The sequence below is a fragment of the Amphiprion ocellaris genome, chromosome 12 (assembly GCF_022539595.1).
Source record: "Amphiprion ocellaris isolate individual 3 ecotype Okinawa chromosome 12, ASM2253959v1, whole genome shotgun sequence".
NCBI classification, from domain to species: Eukaryota; Metazoa; Chordata; class Actinopteri; family Pomacentridae; genus Amphiprion; species Amphiprion ocellaris.
The window spans coordinates 10,674,259-10,688,296 of NC_072777.1; the positions used below are offsets into that span (position 1 = coordinate 10,674,259).

General features: G+C 37.2%; 1 protein-coding gene across 1 annotated transcript; it reads left to right on the plus strand.

The window, feature by feature from the left end:
* The first annotated feature begins 219 nt into the window (after window positions 1-219).
* Window positions 220-7,334, plus strand: ostm1 (osteoclastogenesis associated transmembrane protein 1). Its single transcript, XM_023287665.3, has 6 exons — window positions 220-672; window positions 1,315-1,429; window positions 2,345-2,442; window positions 2,530-2,640; window positions 3,469-3,634; window positions 6,220-7,334. Exons 1-6 carry the CDS (start codon window positions 289-291, stop codon window positions 6,273-6,275), a joined length of 930 nt encoding a protein of 309 aa, XP_023143433.1. The 5' UTR covers window positions 220-288; the 3' UTR covers window positions 6,276-7,334.
* Window positions 7,335-14,038: the final 6,704 nt, after the last annotated feature.

Genomic DNA, 14,038 nt, shown 5'->3' on the forward strand with positions numbered 1-14,038 from the left:
AAGTGAATAGAAATGTAGTAGTGCAAAGTTCATATAATTAAGTAATATAAATACAAGCAGCATACTAAAGCAGACAAGATAACCTCGAATGTTATACTTTACCCTTCAAATTTACCTTCAGAAGTTATATTGTTATTAATTCATTCACATGCAGACGATAACGACACTTTGATGTACTCTCGCGAGATTTCACATCAGTCACATGATCGCGTTTGGCGTAAAGGAGGAAGTCATGGGTTGTTATGAGTGAAGCCAGAAGGAGAGCTGCTTCGTTCTCCATTTTTAGCCATGTCGCTGTACAAAAACTGTTTGTTTTTGCTATTTTTACTGATCGATATTAACGCTTTCGTGTCTGGCGACGTAAACTTCACCGCTTCAGAAGCAACGAACCAACTGAAGCCGACGCTGAGCTCTTCTGCTGCTGGTGTTGTTAACTCTGCTGTGTTTAAGCCCTTTGTGGACTCTGTGTTCTCCCTCAGTCTGTTGTCTTCCTTCCCAGAAGACCTGGAGATCAGTGACTACTGCGTCGAGCTGCTCAACGTATTCGGCCAGCGCTATGTGGACTATGTGAAGTGTCTGGTTCCCGCTGCTCGACCTGTCAGGGTGTGTCAGAACTGTTTCTCCACTTATGGCAAACTGGTGGACACCTACCAGAACATCTCATCAGACCAGGTGAGTGCTAAAGTCATTTTCTGTGCGTTACTTTGCATTAAACTCTCTCCAGTGTTAAAGAAGATAGGTCTGGTTTATACGCAGACGTCTCGTCAGTCACGAGTCTTGATGTGACTCTAGTGGTGACAAATTTGAGGAAACATAACTGTGTCTCAGATTCAGATATATTTTTATTCATGCACAGAGAAAGACAAACATATTCTACAAAAGTAGTTTACAGGAGATGTACATGAAAGGGAACCCCGGGGAAGCAAAAGTGCTTATAATTAGTCTGCTTGTCCTGCAGACTCTAGCAGTGTGTGTAAAAGCATTTTCAGCTATGCTGTTAGTCACAATGAAACAGAAACACCTGTAACTCATTTGGAGATAGGAGGTAACTGAGTGCATGGTCACATGACAGGATCACTTTAACATTTGCATCACAATATTATTCAATCTGTTCAGTCTTCATAAATGCTAATTATAATACTACCTTTCTGCTGTATATGCAACATCACAATTTCTGCACTGCACGCTACATTTTTTAGTTATATTATTCTGTCTGCCTAGTTTTTAAGCTACTGGATACTTTTGCCCCTGGATCAATAAAGTATTGATCTGTTTTCTTTCTGTTTGTCTGGGGATATCCCTGTGTCTCCTCAGATGGGTCCTGGTAACGTGAGCTGCAGGGACAGCCTTCTGCGCAGTGATCGCCTGATGCTGGTTTACCAGCTGTACAGCAACCTGGAAGATCTGTGGCTGAAATCTGACTGTGATCGTAAGTCTTCTGCTGGAGTGTAAAACATTTAGTTTGCAGTTCGAAAAAATATATCTCTGTGTAATTAGGAATGCATCCATTTCTTTGAACTCCTGGCTAAAGCATCTACATTAAGTCAACAGTCTAAGAGTCAGTTGTTGGAAGTATTCAGTGTTTTGCATCCTGTGCTTTGATGGCAGTAAGCAGCAGGCACACTGGATGTCACAGAGGTCAAACATCTGACTTTGATTTAACTAGAAGTGGAACTGGAGCCATAGCATTTCGTGACTTTATCAGATAATTGCATCAGATGTGGCAAATATTGAAACTGATTTCTATCTGTGGGAAAGTCCATGAGCGTGACTGTGCCATTCAAGGGTAATTAGTTTGCTAAAGGCTGCAACTGATGACTATTTCAATTTTCAATTAATATGATTATTATCTCCTTGACTAATAATTGTTTGATCCTTGAAGTGTCAGAAAATAGTGATTAAAAAGCCCATAGAAACTACAAACTGACATCCTCTGATATCTTATTTTCAATTAAACTAAACTGATAATTTCCAATATAATGGAAACTTGGTTGTTTAATAATTGTCCATCTGTTCTGGAGATGTCTTGGAACAACAAATACTTAGTCTGCAATGTTTAAAAAATATATAGAATTTGATAAAATATAGCATGCTGCGTTTATATATTCAGTTAACCTTCACATAAATCAGACAAGAGCAGCAAAAGGCTTAATGATTAAGATATAGAAACAGTATTTTGGGGTGTTTTTTTTTGGAAAGTGTAATTTAATGATTAAATAATAATTTCAACCTCTTGCTTTTCTCTTGCATTTAGCAAAATGCAGCAGCTGTTGGAGTGATTGTATTATTTAAACAAAGTAATTTTAACTCGGTTCAAATCTCACTTTTATTTCCTGTTGTGCAGATTGTGTCACTGAAAAGTTCCAGAGCCTAACCAACGCCACGCTGTACTTCATGACTACTCTCAATCAAACTATCACCTGCTTTGATAAGTATAAAGAGGTATGCACAGCTATGAACTAGGTGATGATGTCTGTCTACTGTGAGTCCATGATCAGAAGTTAACTCCGATGACTGTCTTCTACACAGGGGAACCATACAGAGCTGTGCAAAAACTGTAAGAACACATACAGAGGCCTGAATGAGCTGTACGGTAAAATGGAGAAGAATCACACTCTGTGTATTGACATAGAAGATGCGGTACGTATGTCTGTCGAGAGCAGAGCTGTGTAGAACTTCTCTTGAAGATTTAAAGAAACAAAGCTGCACCCTAGAGAGGAATCTGTAGACACCAAAGGAGAATTAGTCAGAGAGATCTTATTCCTCTTTTAAATGGTGACAGGATGATGAGGTTGGGAAATTTTTGTGTCACATCGCCAAAAGTTGTACCGATTTGGAAGCTTTCCACCACATGTGTAGGCAAATTTGTAGTGTCTCGGGGCACTATGTATAATTGTAGATATACTAACAGCTAATGTAGTATAAATATTGTATGTTGAACAAATAGTGTAGAATATAGTACAGTGACTGTCTGTACTGTCAGGCTCCATCCTCTTGGGAAGCCTACAAGATTTGTTTCAAAGTGTTGGAAACAAAATTTGAGTTACAAGAACAGTCATAATATTTTATAGAAAACTGAAGGAAAAAATCAATCAACAATCATGTGTGTTTTTCGTTTTTTGTTTTTTTTTTTTGTTGTGCTGACACAGTTTACATTCTACTCTTGATTATGATCTTTTCTATTGAGATAGTTTTTCAATATCTCATCGGTTGTTGAATTTATATTAGAGGGAGAAAATAGCTGAACATTAAACGTTGGGTGACAAAAATGGAAACTTGAACTTGGCTCTTCAATTCAGTAATATGACCAGGGATGCAGAAGAACCCACTTACTTCTTTGGAACCATCAAAATTTTGCTTGTATGTTTAAACAGAAAACAACAGCAAAAATATCACAAGATTGCATTAATAGTAACTATCCTATTGTTGTGGTCAGCTGAAGCTTACGCTGAGTTTGCCTCATTTCAGATGAATATGACCCGCAAACTGTGGAGTAAGAATTTCAATTGTTCCTTCCCTCGTGAAGAGACGGTGGCTGTCATTGCTGTGTCCAGCTTCATGCTCTTTCTGCCCATCATCTTCTACTTGAGCAGCTTCCTTCACTCTGAACAAAAGAAACGCAAGCTCATACACCGTGAGTAACCAGCTTAATTCGCCCATTGTCACACACACACACAGATTTTTTGACAGGGTTTTGAGGGGTTTTGAGTCTTTGTGGAGGGAGGACTTGACTGACTGATATTGGGGTTTGGCTTAGATCATAGACAAGGTTTAAGGATTTCGTTTTTCGTGTGTGGGTGGATGGTGGAAGCCTTGAAGTATCTGAGGGCGTTTCCCAAGATTCAGGGAACACTTTTAAGGTATTGGCTGGAGGGTGCTGTAGAATAGAAATAAATAGCTTGTGATAGTCATTCACACATTTAGCCACTTCTAAGACCCATTTTTAACATATTTATTTATTTGAACAAGCTATTTAAAAGATTGTGGCTTTCACCAGTTTTCTTGTGTATTTTATTTCCTCATTGGCACGATGAAAATGTGCAACTGTTTATCTATCTATAAGTGACGTGTAAGAGAAGCGAGGGTAACAAACTGTGCAGTAATATCAACTGGCTAATGACTGAATTAATTTTTGTTTTATAAGTGTATGTGTTTTTCTGGATCATTAGAACGTTAAATATCTGCCTCAGATTCACAATAGTTTAGACCCCTCACTGGATCAGTGGCCAGTGCTTTGGCTAGCCGACAATACTAACTGATGGTTGCCACATCATGTCAAATGTCCCCCAAATGACAAAGATGTGGTCCACAAGAAAAACACTTGGAAATTATAAGACCTTAATCTGGATTATTTGAAGTTCAGATATAACTAAAATTAAAACAGATGACTGAAAATGAATAAACTTGATGCAAAATAAACATTCTGTGGGTCAAATCATCATCATCCAGGCGAATTCTGTGAAAATTTGGAAAGTAGGCATATTTTGGCTTAGTTGTTTATGCAGTAATGCCACTCCAACATCTGTCTCAGGATCTTTATGAAAGACACGGTTCTGTGGCGCATCCTTACAGCACCAGAAAGTGCGTCATTCACCATTCATCCACAGTCTAGCCCGAAATTATTCATACCCTTAGCAAATTTTAACTTAAAGTTACTTTTAAATGTAAATTTAAAAAATGAGAATTTATTTTTTCGACAATGATGCCTCTTGTACATCATCTTACTGTCTTTTGGGAAACACCTGTGTCATCTCCAATTTCCAAAAAACTTGCTGGTTGAATAAAAGTAATTTTAAGTTAAACTTTGCTAGGGGTATGAATAATTTTGGGCTTCACTGTATCTACAAAACTGTAATATCATGACTGCTTCTCATCATGGATCATATTGCTTTAGGAAGGTGTAGTTTAGCCTGGAACTTCATGTCAGACTGTTGCTTTTTGTGTATGTCTTTGGCAGGTGGAATATAAATATGTATTATTATTTATATTTATATTAGTACTTAAAATTCTACATTGTAAAGTTTCTTTTTGTTCTTTGGTTTGTGAATAGAACTTGCAGAAAACGGATTGAACAGGTAGCCATATATGTCAATTTAGGTTTGTTGATAATGTACATAATGACTGACATGAACAAGTGGCAATCATCAAGTTAAAATGAGAATTGTGTGTCACGTTTGTTTTGTAACTTTGAACATCCCCTTGACCAAACCTCGCAGAAAAGAGTTAGTGGGTTAACAAAAATATTGGGGGGAACTGTTCAGGAAGTACAGCCACATGGCGACCTCTTTCCTCCTTATTTAATGACATATTAAGGAGATAAATAAAAAATTATTCCAAGTGTTTCATTTGCATTTATAAAAAGAAGGAAAACTGTGGCAAACACTAACACAAAAAAGCCTTTAAGACCAAAGTGGTCAATTGCAGAGTTTGTTCTCCCAGGTAAAAAAAACAAATCCACTGCATAACATCAAGTTAAGTCAGTAACAGTCTCCAGGAGGTGAGTGTATCACTGTCAGAGTCTACAATTAAGAACTGACTTCATGAACTTAAATACAGCGGGTTTACCTCGAGACAAAAACCACTGGGAACACTGACCAAGAAGTATGTTTGCTTTGGCATTTAAGGCTGCCAGTGGAGCTGAGTCAGTGGTGTGTATTTATCATGTGACTGCTGAGAGAAGTTGCAGGATAGAAGTAGATAATATAAATAGGAAAAGTAGCAGGATGAGATGTTTAGAGATATAAATCCTTTCTGCTCACATTCAGTCAAATGCAGCCAACTGATAGGTCGATACTTCGTAGTACAGATGGAGAATGACCCAAAACACGTCACAGAGGTAGAATAGGAGCTTCTTAAGACTTTAAAATGGAATATTTGTAAATGGCCAAGTCAGTCACATGAAGTCAACCTGGTTGAATTTGATTTTCACTTGTAGAAGACAAAACTGAGGGCAGAAGGACCCTCAAACAAACAGGCAGCTGCAGTAAAATCATTGCAAAGCATCTTAATGGAAGAAATTGCAAAATGTGGTGATGAAAAATACTTTCATTCATAAACGGTTAATGCAATATTTGTTTTAAAACCCTTAAAATCAAGGTCAACATTTCAATCACACCGTGACAGCTTCACTTCAAATCCACTGTGATGGTGAACACTGGAAAAATTAGGATTGATTCAAGGCATCATTTCTGCACAGTAATGTGAATTCTGTCTTTGCAGCCAAGCGAGCGAAGTCATACAACAGTCTGATGAACATTCAGGACAAACTGAGCTGAAGTGGCGACTGAAATGGAGGACAGCTTTCTTTTGTTAACAGTTACAACCTGGGAGGACATTTGTCTTCTCGCTGCCTCAGGTTTGACTGACTGCCATGAATGCAAAGGACTCCACAGCAGACCTGTCCTGCTGTTAGGAAGCTGTTAGGAAGCTGCGACACCAAACAGTATTCAGAGAACTTCAAGGATGTAAATAAGTTTAACAGAAAGTGAAATGCACCAGCTTTGTAATGCACCTAACAGGTTTCGGGGCCCATTAAACATTTACTTTCGCGTCCTTTTAAAACCTTTTTCTCAAAATGTAGTCATTGATGTTGAGACACAAATGCAGAATTTAGATTTTTTTTTTTTACACAACGAACATTTCAAATATTTGAATCGCTATGAAGCGGGACTAGAGTTAACGTACATCTAACTCTATAAACTTCTCATCAGATTATTTATGTTGAACGGTACACTTTTAATCTTCAGACAGCGCTGGCCTTTCCTTCCTTTTTAACTGAACAGTTTTCAGTGTATCCTGCTGTCACTAGAAAGAGCGAGTGGCTTGAATGTAGTGTGTGTGTGCGTGTGCGTGTGTGTGTGTGTGTGTGGGTGTGTGTGTGTGTGTGTGCGTGTGCGTGCGTGCGTGTGTGTGCTATTTATGGATTGAGAAATGGGTTTTCTGCCTCTAATGTATGTCCAGGAAAAAGCTGCAAAAAGGAAGCACTTGATGTCCATTAGTGGTGACATGTATCTGCTGTAAGAAGAGGGGGTGCACATCAGCCGGGTGGGGTAAATAAAGACATAACACATGTAATGTAAGAGCACTCCGAAGTACCACACTGTGATGTTACCTGTTTTCTAGTCAGTGTTTTTTTTTTTTTTTGTGGTTGCATAAAGCTTTTAATACGCTTTGTTGTCATTTTCCACTGATGTTTAACTTAGTTTGTTAAGGCTTTCTGACTGCTCATTATACTGAAGACTGCTTTAGCAGTGATGAGTGATGAATCTGCTGTGAAGTAATGTAAACCTTAATTTTGAATGCGTGAGCCTAAATAAACAATTTCATGTCATGAATATTGAGCAGATGCTTGAGCTTTAATTTAAGCACAGACTCTTTGGTATTGATGATGGTTTTTGATTTATATGGAGGCTTATTCTACGAGAAACAATCAGTGGTAGAAAGTATTAATATATGTAGGTATGTGAGTATAATTTTGACAACTGTTGAGTGCTTGTACTTGTTTTTCTTTTTCCATTCTTTTTACTTTATGACATGCCAGAGGGGAATACTGTACTTTATACTGTGCTGTATTTATCTAGTTACATTTCAGATTGACCCTTTATCCAAAACCTATGCTGATTTCATCCAATAGGATGCGATTTTATCGGTTACACGACACTGTTCAGAAGTAGTATTTTAGACAATTTTCACTGTAAATTTTTTTTAAATTTACTGTTATTTTACAGATCTTCCCTCCTCTGTTAAATTACTGCTAAAAACCAGTAAAATTGCAGAAATAAATGTTAATTTACTTGTGAACTCTAAAATGAATAACAGACTTAAATTGTAAAGAACACAATGCTAGCAAAGCTATGCTATTTAGACTGTATTTACAGTTAGCAAAATGTTATTTTACAGACATTTGCTTTAAGAAATTAATATATATATATTAGGGATTTTCTTAAAAATGTTAATAGTTTTTAAACTGTTATTTTACAGATGATCTGTTTATTTAGATTACAGATAACAGCATTAATAAGAAACAGACCAAAACTGCACCTAATATCCACATCACATCAAAAATCTTTAATTTTAAAAAATAGTAATTTGTTCTTTTACAGGCTGTGAATCTCAGATTATATCTCACATTTGCAGCCAGATTTCAAACTTTTTTTAAACTGATTTTGTTTTTTTTTTGTTTTTGTTTTTTTATATTTTGCAGTGTATCCAACAAAATTAGATGGCCATTGAGCAGCTGGAGCTTTAACTCCATGTATGTAAACACAACTGAAATACCATTTTACACAGACGTCATGATGAATTCTTCCATTTTTGTTGCATTTTGCTGACAGTGCCCTTAACTCAGTAACATTTTGAGTGCAGAACTTTCACCTTACATATTTTTATATTGCTGAATGTGTGTTTTCCCCTCAGTGAAGGCTCTGAATAACTGAATGAGAGCAGCAGTGCAGTGCTCAGGCTTTGCTGCACACAGGACTGGCCCTTGTTCTCAGTTGACGTGGCCTTGTGTGTTTCTTTGCAGCGAGGCTTTTCCTCTGTCATTAGCTGCTAATCCAAACGTGGGATAAAGATACTTGGCCGAATAATCGCAGCAACACATCCGTTAAACTCCTTTGGCTTTTTGGTCTTATGGAGCGCAGCCACTGCTGGCCATCGGCGGCTCTAAGAGCATTTAGGGATCTGCAGAGTCATATGATCCGGTTGCGACTGAGAACACGGGCTTTGGTCAGGTTGCGCTGCCGCACGCTGAAGGGTGTTGAGCGGCTCGTGTGCGGCACAGCAGCGGCCCCGGAGCTCCAGAATGACAGCTTTTGATTCCCGCTAAGCCTCGGCGCCTTTTTTTTTTTTTTTTTTTTCTGGAGGCACACCGGGTCCTTAAGCGGCGCTGAAAGTCAACCAAAGAGTCCTGGTGAAATGAAGAAACGGAGGCTGCCACGTGATGGAGAGGACGGTGGGAAAGCTGATGGATCCAGAGAATTAGGCTTTGGAAGAAAAAAAATCACACATTTTACCAAAAGTGTGTGGAAATACTCCTAATACAATACCACTATTAAACTAAAGCCCCCAGTATGGTGATAATGTGCTACCTTTTTGGATTATAGATCTTTTATAACAGATAACATCCAATCTTAAAGTCCCACTCCTCTTTTTCCCTTCTTGTTTGCAGAATAATGCAGCTCTGTGCTCAGTCTGACACTACAAACCTGTTTACACATTGATCTCCATTTTTGTGGAGAACTTTTAGAAAAAAAAGTCAATTTCAATTAGACATTCTGCATTTAGAATTGTATTTTGGTAACTGATTGCAAAAGATACTTGAAACAGAAGTCATCAGTAACGAGAATGGCTATAGGGAGTGCATTATCACAGTAATACTATATTATTTTGAAGCATTATTAAGATCTTACAAACCCTCTTCTATTTTTATTCCTCCTGCTGCTGTTCGACCTTCACTGAGCACAATGGTGCACAGTCTGACACTACAAACCTGTTTTTACATTGATCTGCTGCAAAGATTCTCCATGCCAACATGATTTTGTGACATCAGAAGAACCTGACAGTGTGGAATCCACTTATTACCAACATGCAACTAATACAAAAACTTGAAAACCTCCAGATACTTTAAAAAATATACTCCACTGCAAGTAAAAGAAAAAAAAAATCTGCATTTAGAATTAGATAGTTGATTACAAAACATATTTCATTTTATGTGCATTATTACAGCAATGTCTTATTTTGGATTATTATTAAGATATCTAGATAACATGTAACATCTCATCTTAAAGTCCCTCTTGTCTCTATTTTTGCTCCTGTTGTTGATTTACCTTCAATGAGCAGAATGATGCTCTCACTGACCCTACAAGCCTCTTGTCACATCCACGATTTGCACAGCTTCGTTATGCTAGCATAATTATAAGACATCAGAACTATTTGATGGTTTGGAAACCAATCTCGAGTAAGCATACAATTGATATCAATGTTTAAATCTGATTAAAAATACATAAAATCCTGAAAATCTTGAGTTCCCATTTGCTTTTTTTTGTAAAAAATACTCCATTGCAAGTAAAAATTATGCATTTGCATTTAGATAATTGATCACAAAAACTACATACTTCACATTAAACAGAAGTCCTCAATATAGAGAATGCCTCCAATTGTGCATCACTACACTAATATGTTGCTGTTTTAGGTTGTTATTATTGTAACAGATGCCTTATAACACTATCTAAGCACAAACAGCTCATGGATTTTACCTCCTCCTGCTGCTGTTAGACCTTCACTGAGCAGAATGATGCAAATCTGTGCTCAGTCCGACACTACAAACCTGTTTTCCATTCATCCGCTCTAAAACTTTCCATATTAGCATGATTATATGACATCAAAATTTACTGAAGAATGAGACACCTTATATTCAGCAGTTTGAAATGAACAAGCTTCAAATCTAAGAATATGCAAATGCTCAAACACTGTAAAAATGAAAGATTTTTACTTTTTGTAACTGTGGTTTTTGAAACAATTTGCTATATATATATATATATATATATATATATATATATATAAAAAAATTATTTAATTTAAATGTGTTTGTTATTTTGTTAAAATACAGATAATATCAAGTAAAGTCACAGAAAAACTAAAAATATTTTTTGATGTATTAAAATCAGTTAAAAATAGTATTTTACAGATATTGGCTAATATTTTCACAGTGTTTACAATTTTGGCATTTCACAGTATACCACTGTTTTGTTGTCTGTTTCAGTTTTGTTTTTTGCTGCTAGGTTTTCACCATTTTGTTAATGGATGTTTTTTTTACAGTGTAGATTGTTCACTTAAAAAAAAAAATCTGAATATTGCATAGAAACAGGGTTTTCAGTGAGAGAGAAGGAAAAACTTGCATTTTTAAAAATAATTTTAACTATTTAATCAAACTTTTTCTTGTGGAAAAAACATGAGACATGTTATTTAAGTGGTTTTTAAAACACATGGAGCAAATACAATTTAAATCTACTTTAAACTATGTTAGATGGTTTAACATATAATAGGGCATCATGTAGTGTAAGCTGATCTGAACTGCAGTGTAGCACCACAGTTTATAGTTGTAATCTAATATTTTTGCTCACAAAATGTCTAAAAAATACACTGCATGACCTAAAATTATGGGCTGATGAAGAAATACTTCTGTGATTTTTGAAAATGTGCGTGAAGATACATTGACCTTCAAATCAAACAATCATGTTTTAACTGAATGCATTGCGGCACATGTACATGTTTGATAGGGTTAAATAAATGCATGATGAAGCCCAAGAGGTTGTAAAGTTCCTTTAGAAAGGAGTTACTCCAGGAGTTGTTTTTATTTATGATTTTGTGCTGTTTGCCTCACATCCACAAGGACACTGTTTTTGTGACATATGGATCAATATGATGAATTTTCCAATCTTTAGTATATTTTACCTTGAAAGGCAGAAGTGGCCCCAGTTTTCAGTCTGTTTTGGACTCTTTCAGGTCACTGGAGGGGGAGTTTTTTGTTTGCTGCTGAAAAGTACATTTCTATATAAACTGATGTTTCCAACAGTGTCTTTTATGCAACTTCAGTTTATAATAATCTGCAACGACGGTGGCAGCTTTTTTATTTACCTTCTCATTGAACTGACTGAAAGGAAGAAGGAAAAAAACAGAGCAATCCACCAGTAATTATGGTCTAATGCCATGCAAAATTATTGTACACCTAATCCACTCACAAAGAGCTTTGATTTGAAAAATGACTGGAAGAATAATTCTACTGTAAGTGTGACGGTTTATGTTTAGGAGATTAATATGATTTTGTGAAATGACTCATTTCCTGATCTTGGCTGCTTGGACTAATTCCCTGCTGGATTAAAGTGGAAAAAATGTGCTGAGGTTCAATGAAAATATAGCAGTTTAAGATCTAGTTGTAAGCAAAAAATGACAAAAACACAGTAATGACCACCAGAATATAGATCATAGACACTTAAATAATAAAAATGCACACTCAAAATGGTGGAAATGTATTGATAATTTACGTTTTGTACCATAGTGGTGCTTTGCAAGGCTTGATGTTTATGCAAAAGTTCAATAATTCATCACATTTAGTGCATCAGCAGTGTTTAGGGATTAAATAAACAACTATTATTTTGTACTAAATGCATGCTGAGTTTAATCTAAAAGACATGTGTGAGAAAAGTCTTCCAAAACTAGATCCTATCCACTTTTAATAATATAGAATTTCATTTTTTTTACTGCCCATATCATCGTTATTCTCATCTAAAACCCTCCTCTGATCAAGTTGTTTGACAAAATCCATATATTATGTGTAACTTTTTTGTTTTTACATAAAATAAAAATACCCCTATTGAATGTAGACATGTTTAGAAATCCATCCTTTATCCTGAACTCTCAGCTTGTATAATGCGTGAACTCATAAGCTGACTTATCTAAAGCTCAGGAGGGAAGAAAGCAGCGATGTTGCAGCTAAAGCTGAACTGAGGATTGTTGATGTGTGAAATGATGGCATAAACCTGAACGACCTAAATACCCAGATAAATGAAGACTGTAAGAGACTGCTAAGTGGCCTGTACCGCACAGACCTCGAAATCATTGCATTTACGACAACAATTACCCATTTCATGCGTGAATAAAATGTTATTTGTTTCCTGCAGTAGTCTCTCCATTTTTTCTGCATCTGTATTTGCCACTGTCCTCCACTGCTCTTCATATTCAAAGGTTGAAATTATGTAGTCAAAGATTTGGAGACAACAGAGTTAAGTTCAGAACAAATTACTGCTGGGCTTTAAAAATGTTTTATTATTATTTTTTTTGCAATACATGCTCCACAGATGGCAAAAACACACTCCCCTTTGCAGAAGTTACCTTGAGACAAGGCCAGTACATTTCATATTTGAAGAGCAGGGGGATGCTCTTCATGTTGTTTGTGAACCTGGCCTTCTGTTTTCATTTATTAAATCTCATTTTTTGTTAAATGACTATTTCGCTGTTCTTTAACAAGGTCATGGCCTCTTCCAGACTAAATGCCTTTGCGTTTCTCTGCTGTCTTCTGCACTCCTCTTCCTCATCCACTCCTGCTCATTTTATACAGTGCATCCCATGTTATGAAGTGGCAAACATCTCCTTTGTTATGGTGATGTTAGGAAACCGTTAGTTAGGACTTAAAATGTTATGCAACCCCCCCCCCCCCCCCCCCACCACCACCAACACTCTAAGCTGTCAGTTAGTTAACTGGCTGAAGGTCAGGCTTAGATTATGCACCTCTCAACCCCTGAGCAATGAATATGATGCTTTGTTGAACAGGGAGTAAACATATGCCCCTGGGGGTAGGAATTAGCAGACACACACACATGCAGCCTCGCTCACAGAGCATATGCAAAGTGAATGGGGCTTATTATACACCTGCGAGTGGGGTCAAAGTCTGTCAATCCCTAGCTTATGGTATTATGATAGATTATAGAATCACTCTCTAATGGCAGTCATTCAGTTTGTAATCTCAGCAGCTTGATGCAAGCACTCAGCGTTCCAGCTAAGGGTCTGTTGAAAATAAGGCCTTCTCCTCATTCATCCCTCACTTCCCCCCTTTCTCAAAGGTCTTATGACAAGTCAGCTGTTGGTGACATCACAGATGCTGGATCATATGTCAGAAACCTTTGCTGGCTGACTTACATCCCTTGTGGCTCAGCGGCAACCGGGGCCACTTGAGGCCAAAAGAGCGGTGAGGTGCCTCCGGGGGGTTTGAGCACGAGGGCCGCCAACGGGCATAAAGGGCGGGGGGCACTCTTCAGGGCAAGAACATCTGACTCATGTGCGAATTTGTTTGTGTGGGTGACCAGACAGTGCCCATCTTGCTATCAGCTTGAGGAGACATTTATCATTTGTGTACAGTTTGTGTGTGTGTGTGTGTGTGTGTGTGTGTGTGTGAAGTAGAAAGTCCAGATTGTGCACATGTGAGTCTCTGCATTTGTGTTTTTGATCCGCAGGAAGACAGAGAACCATGGCTGCTCAATCT

What these genes read in the sequence shown, in the direction of transcription:
- ostm1 (XM_023287665.3), top strand. Translation starts at nt 289, where the DNA reads ATGTCGCTGTACAAAAACTGTTTGTTTTTGCTATTTTTACTGATCGAT. An exon ending in GCTTTGATAAGTATAAAGAG is followed by an intron (nt 2,443 to 2,529) that starts GTATGCACAGCT and finishes TCTTCTACACAG; the next exon opens with GGGAACCATACAGAGCTGTG. An exon ending in GTATTGACATAGAAGATGCG is followed by an intron (nt 2,641 to 3,468) that starts GTACGTATGTCT and finishes GCCTCATTTCAG; the next exon opens with ATGAATATGACCCGCAAACT.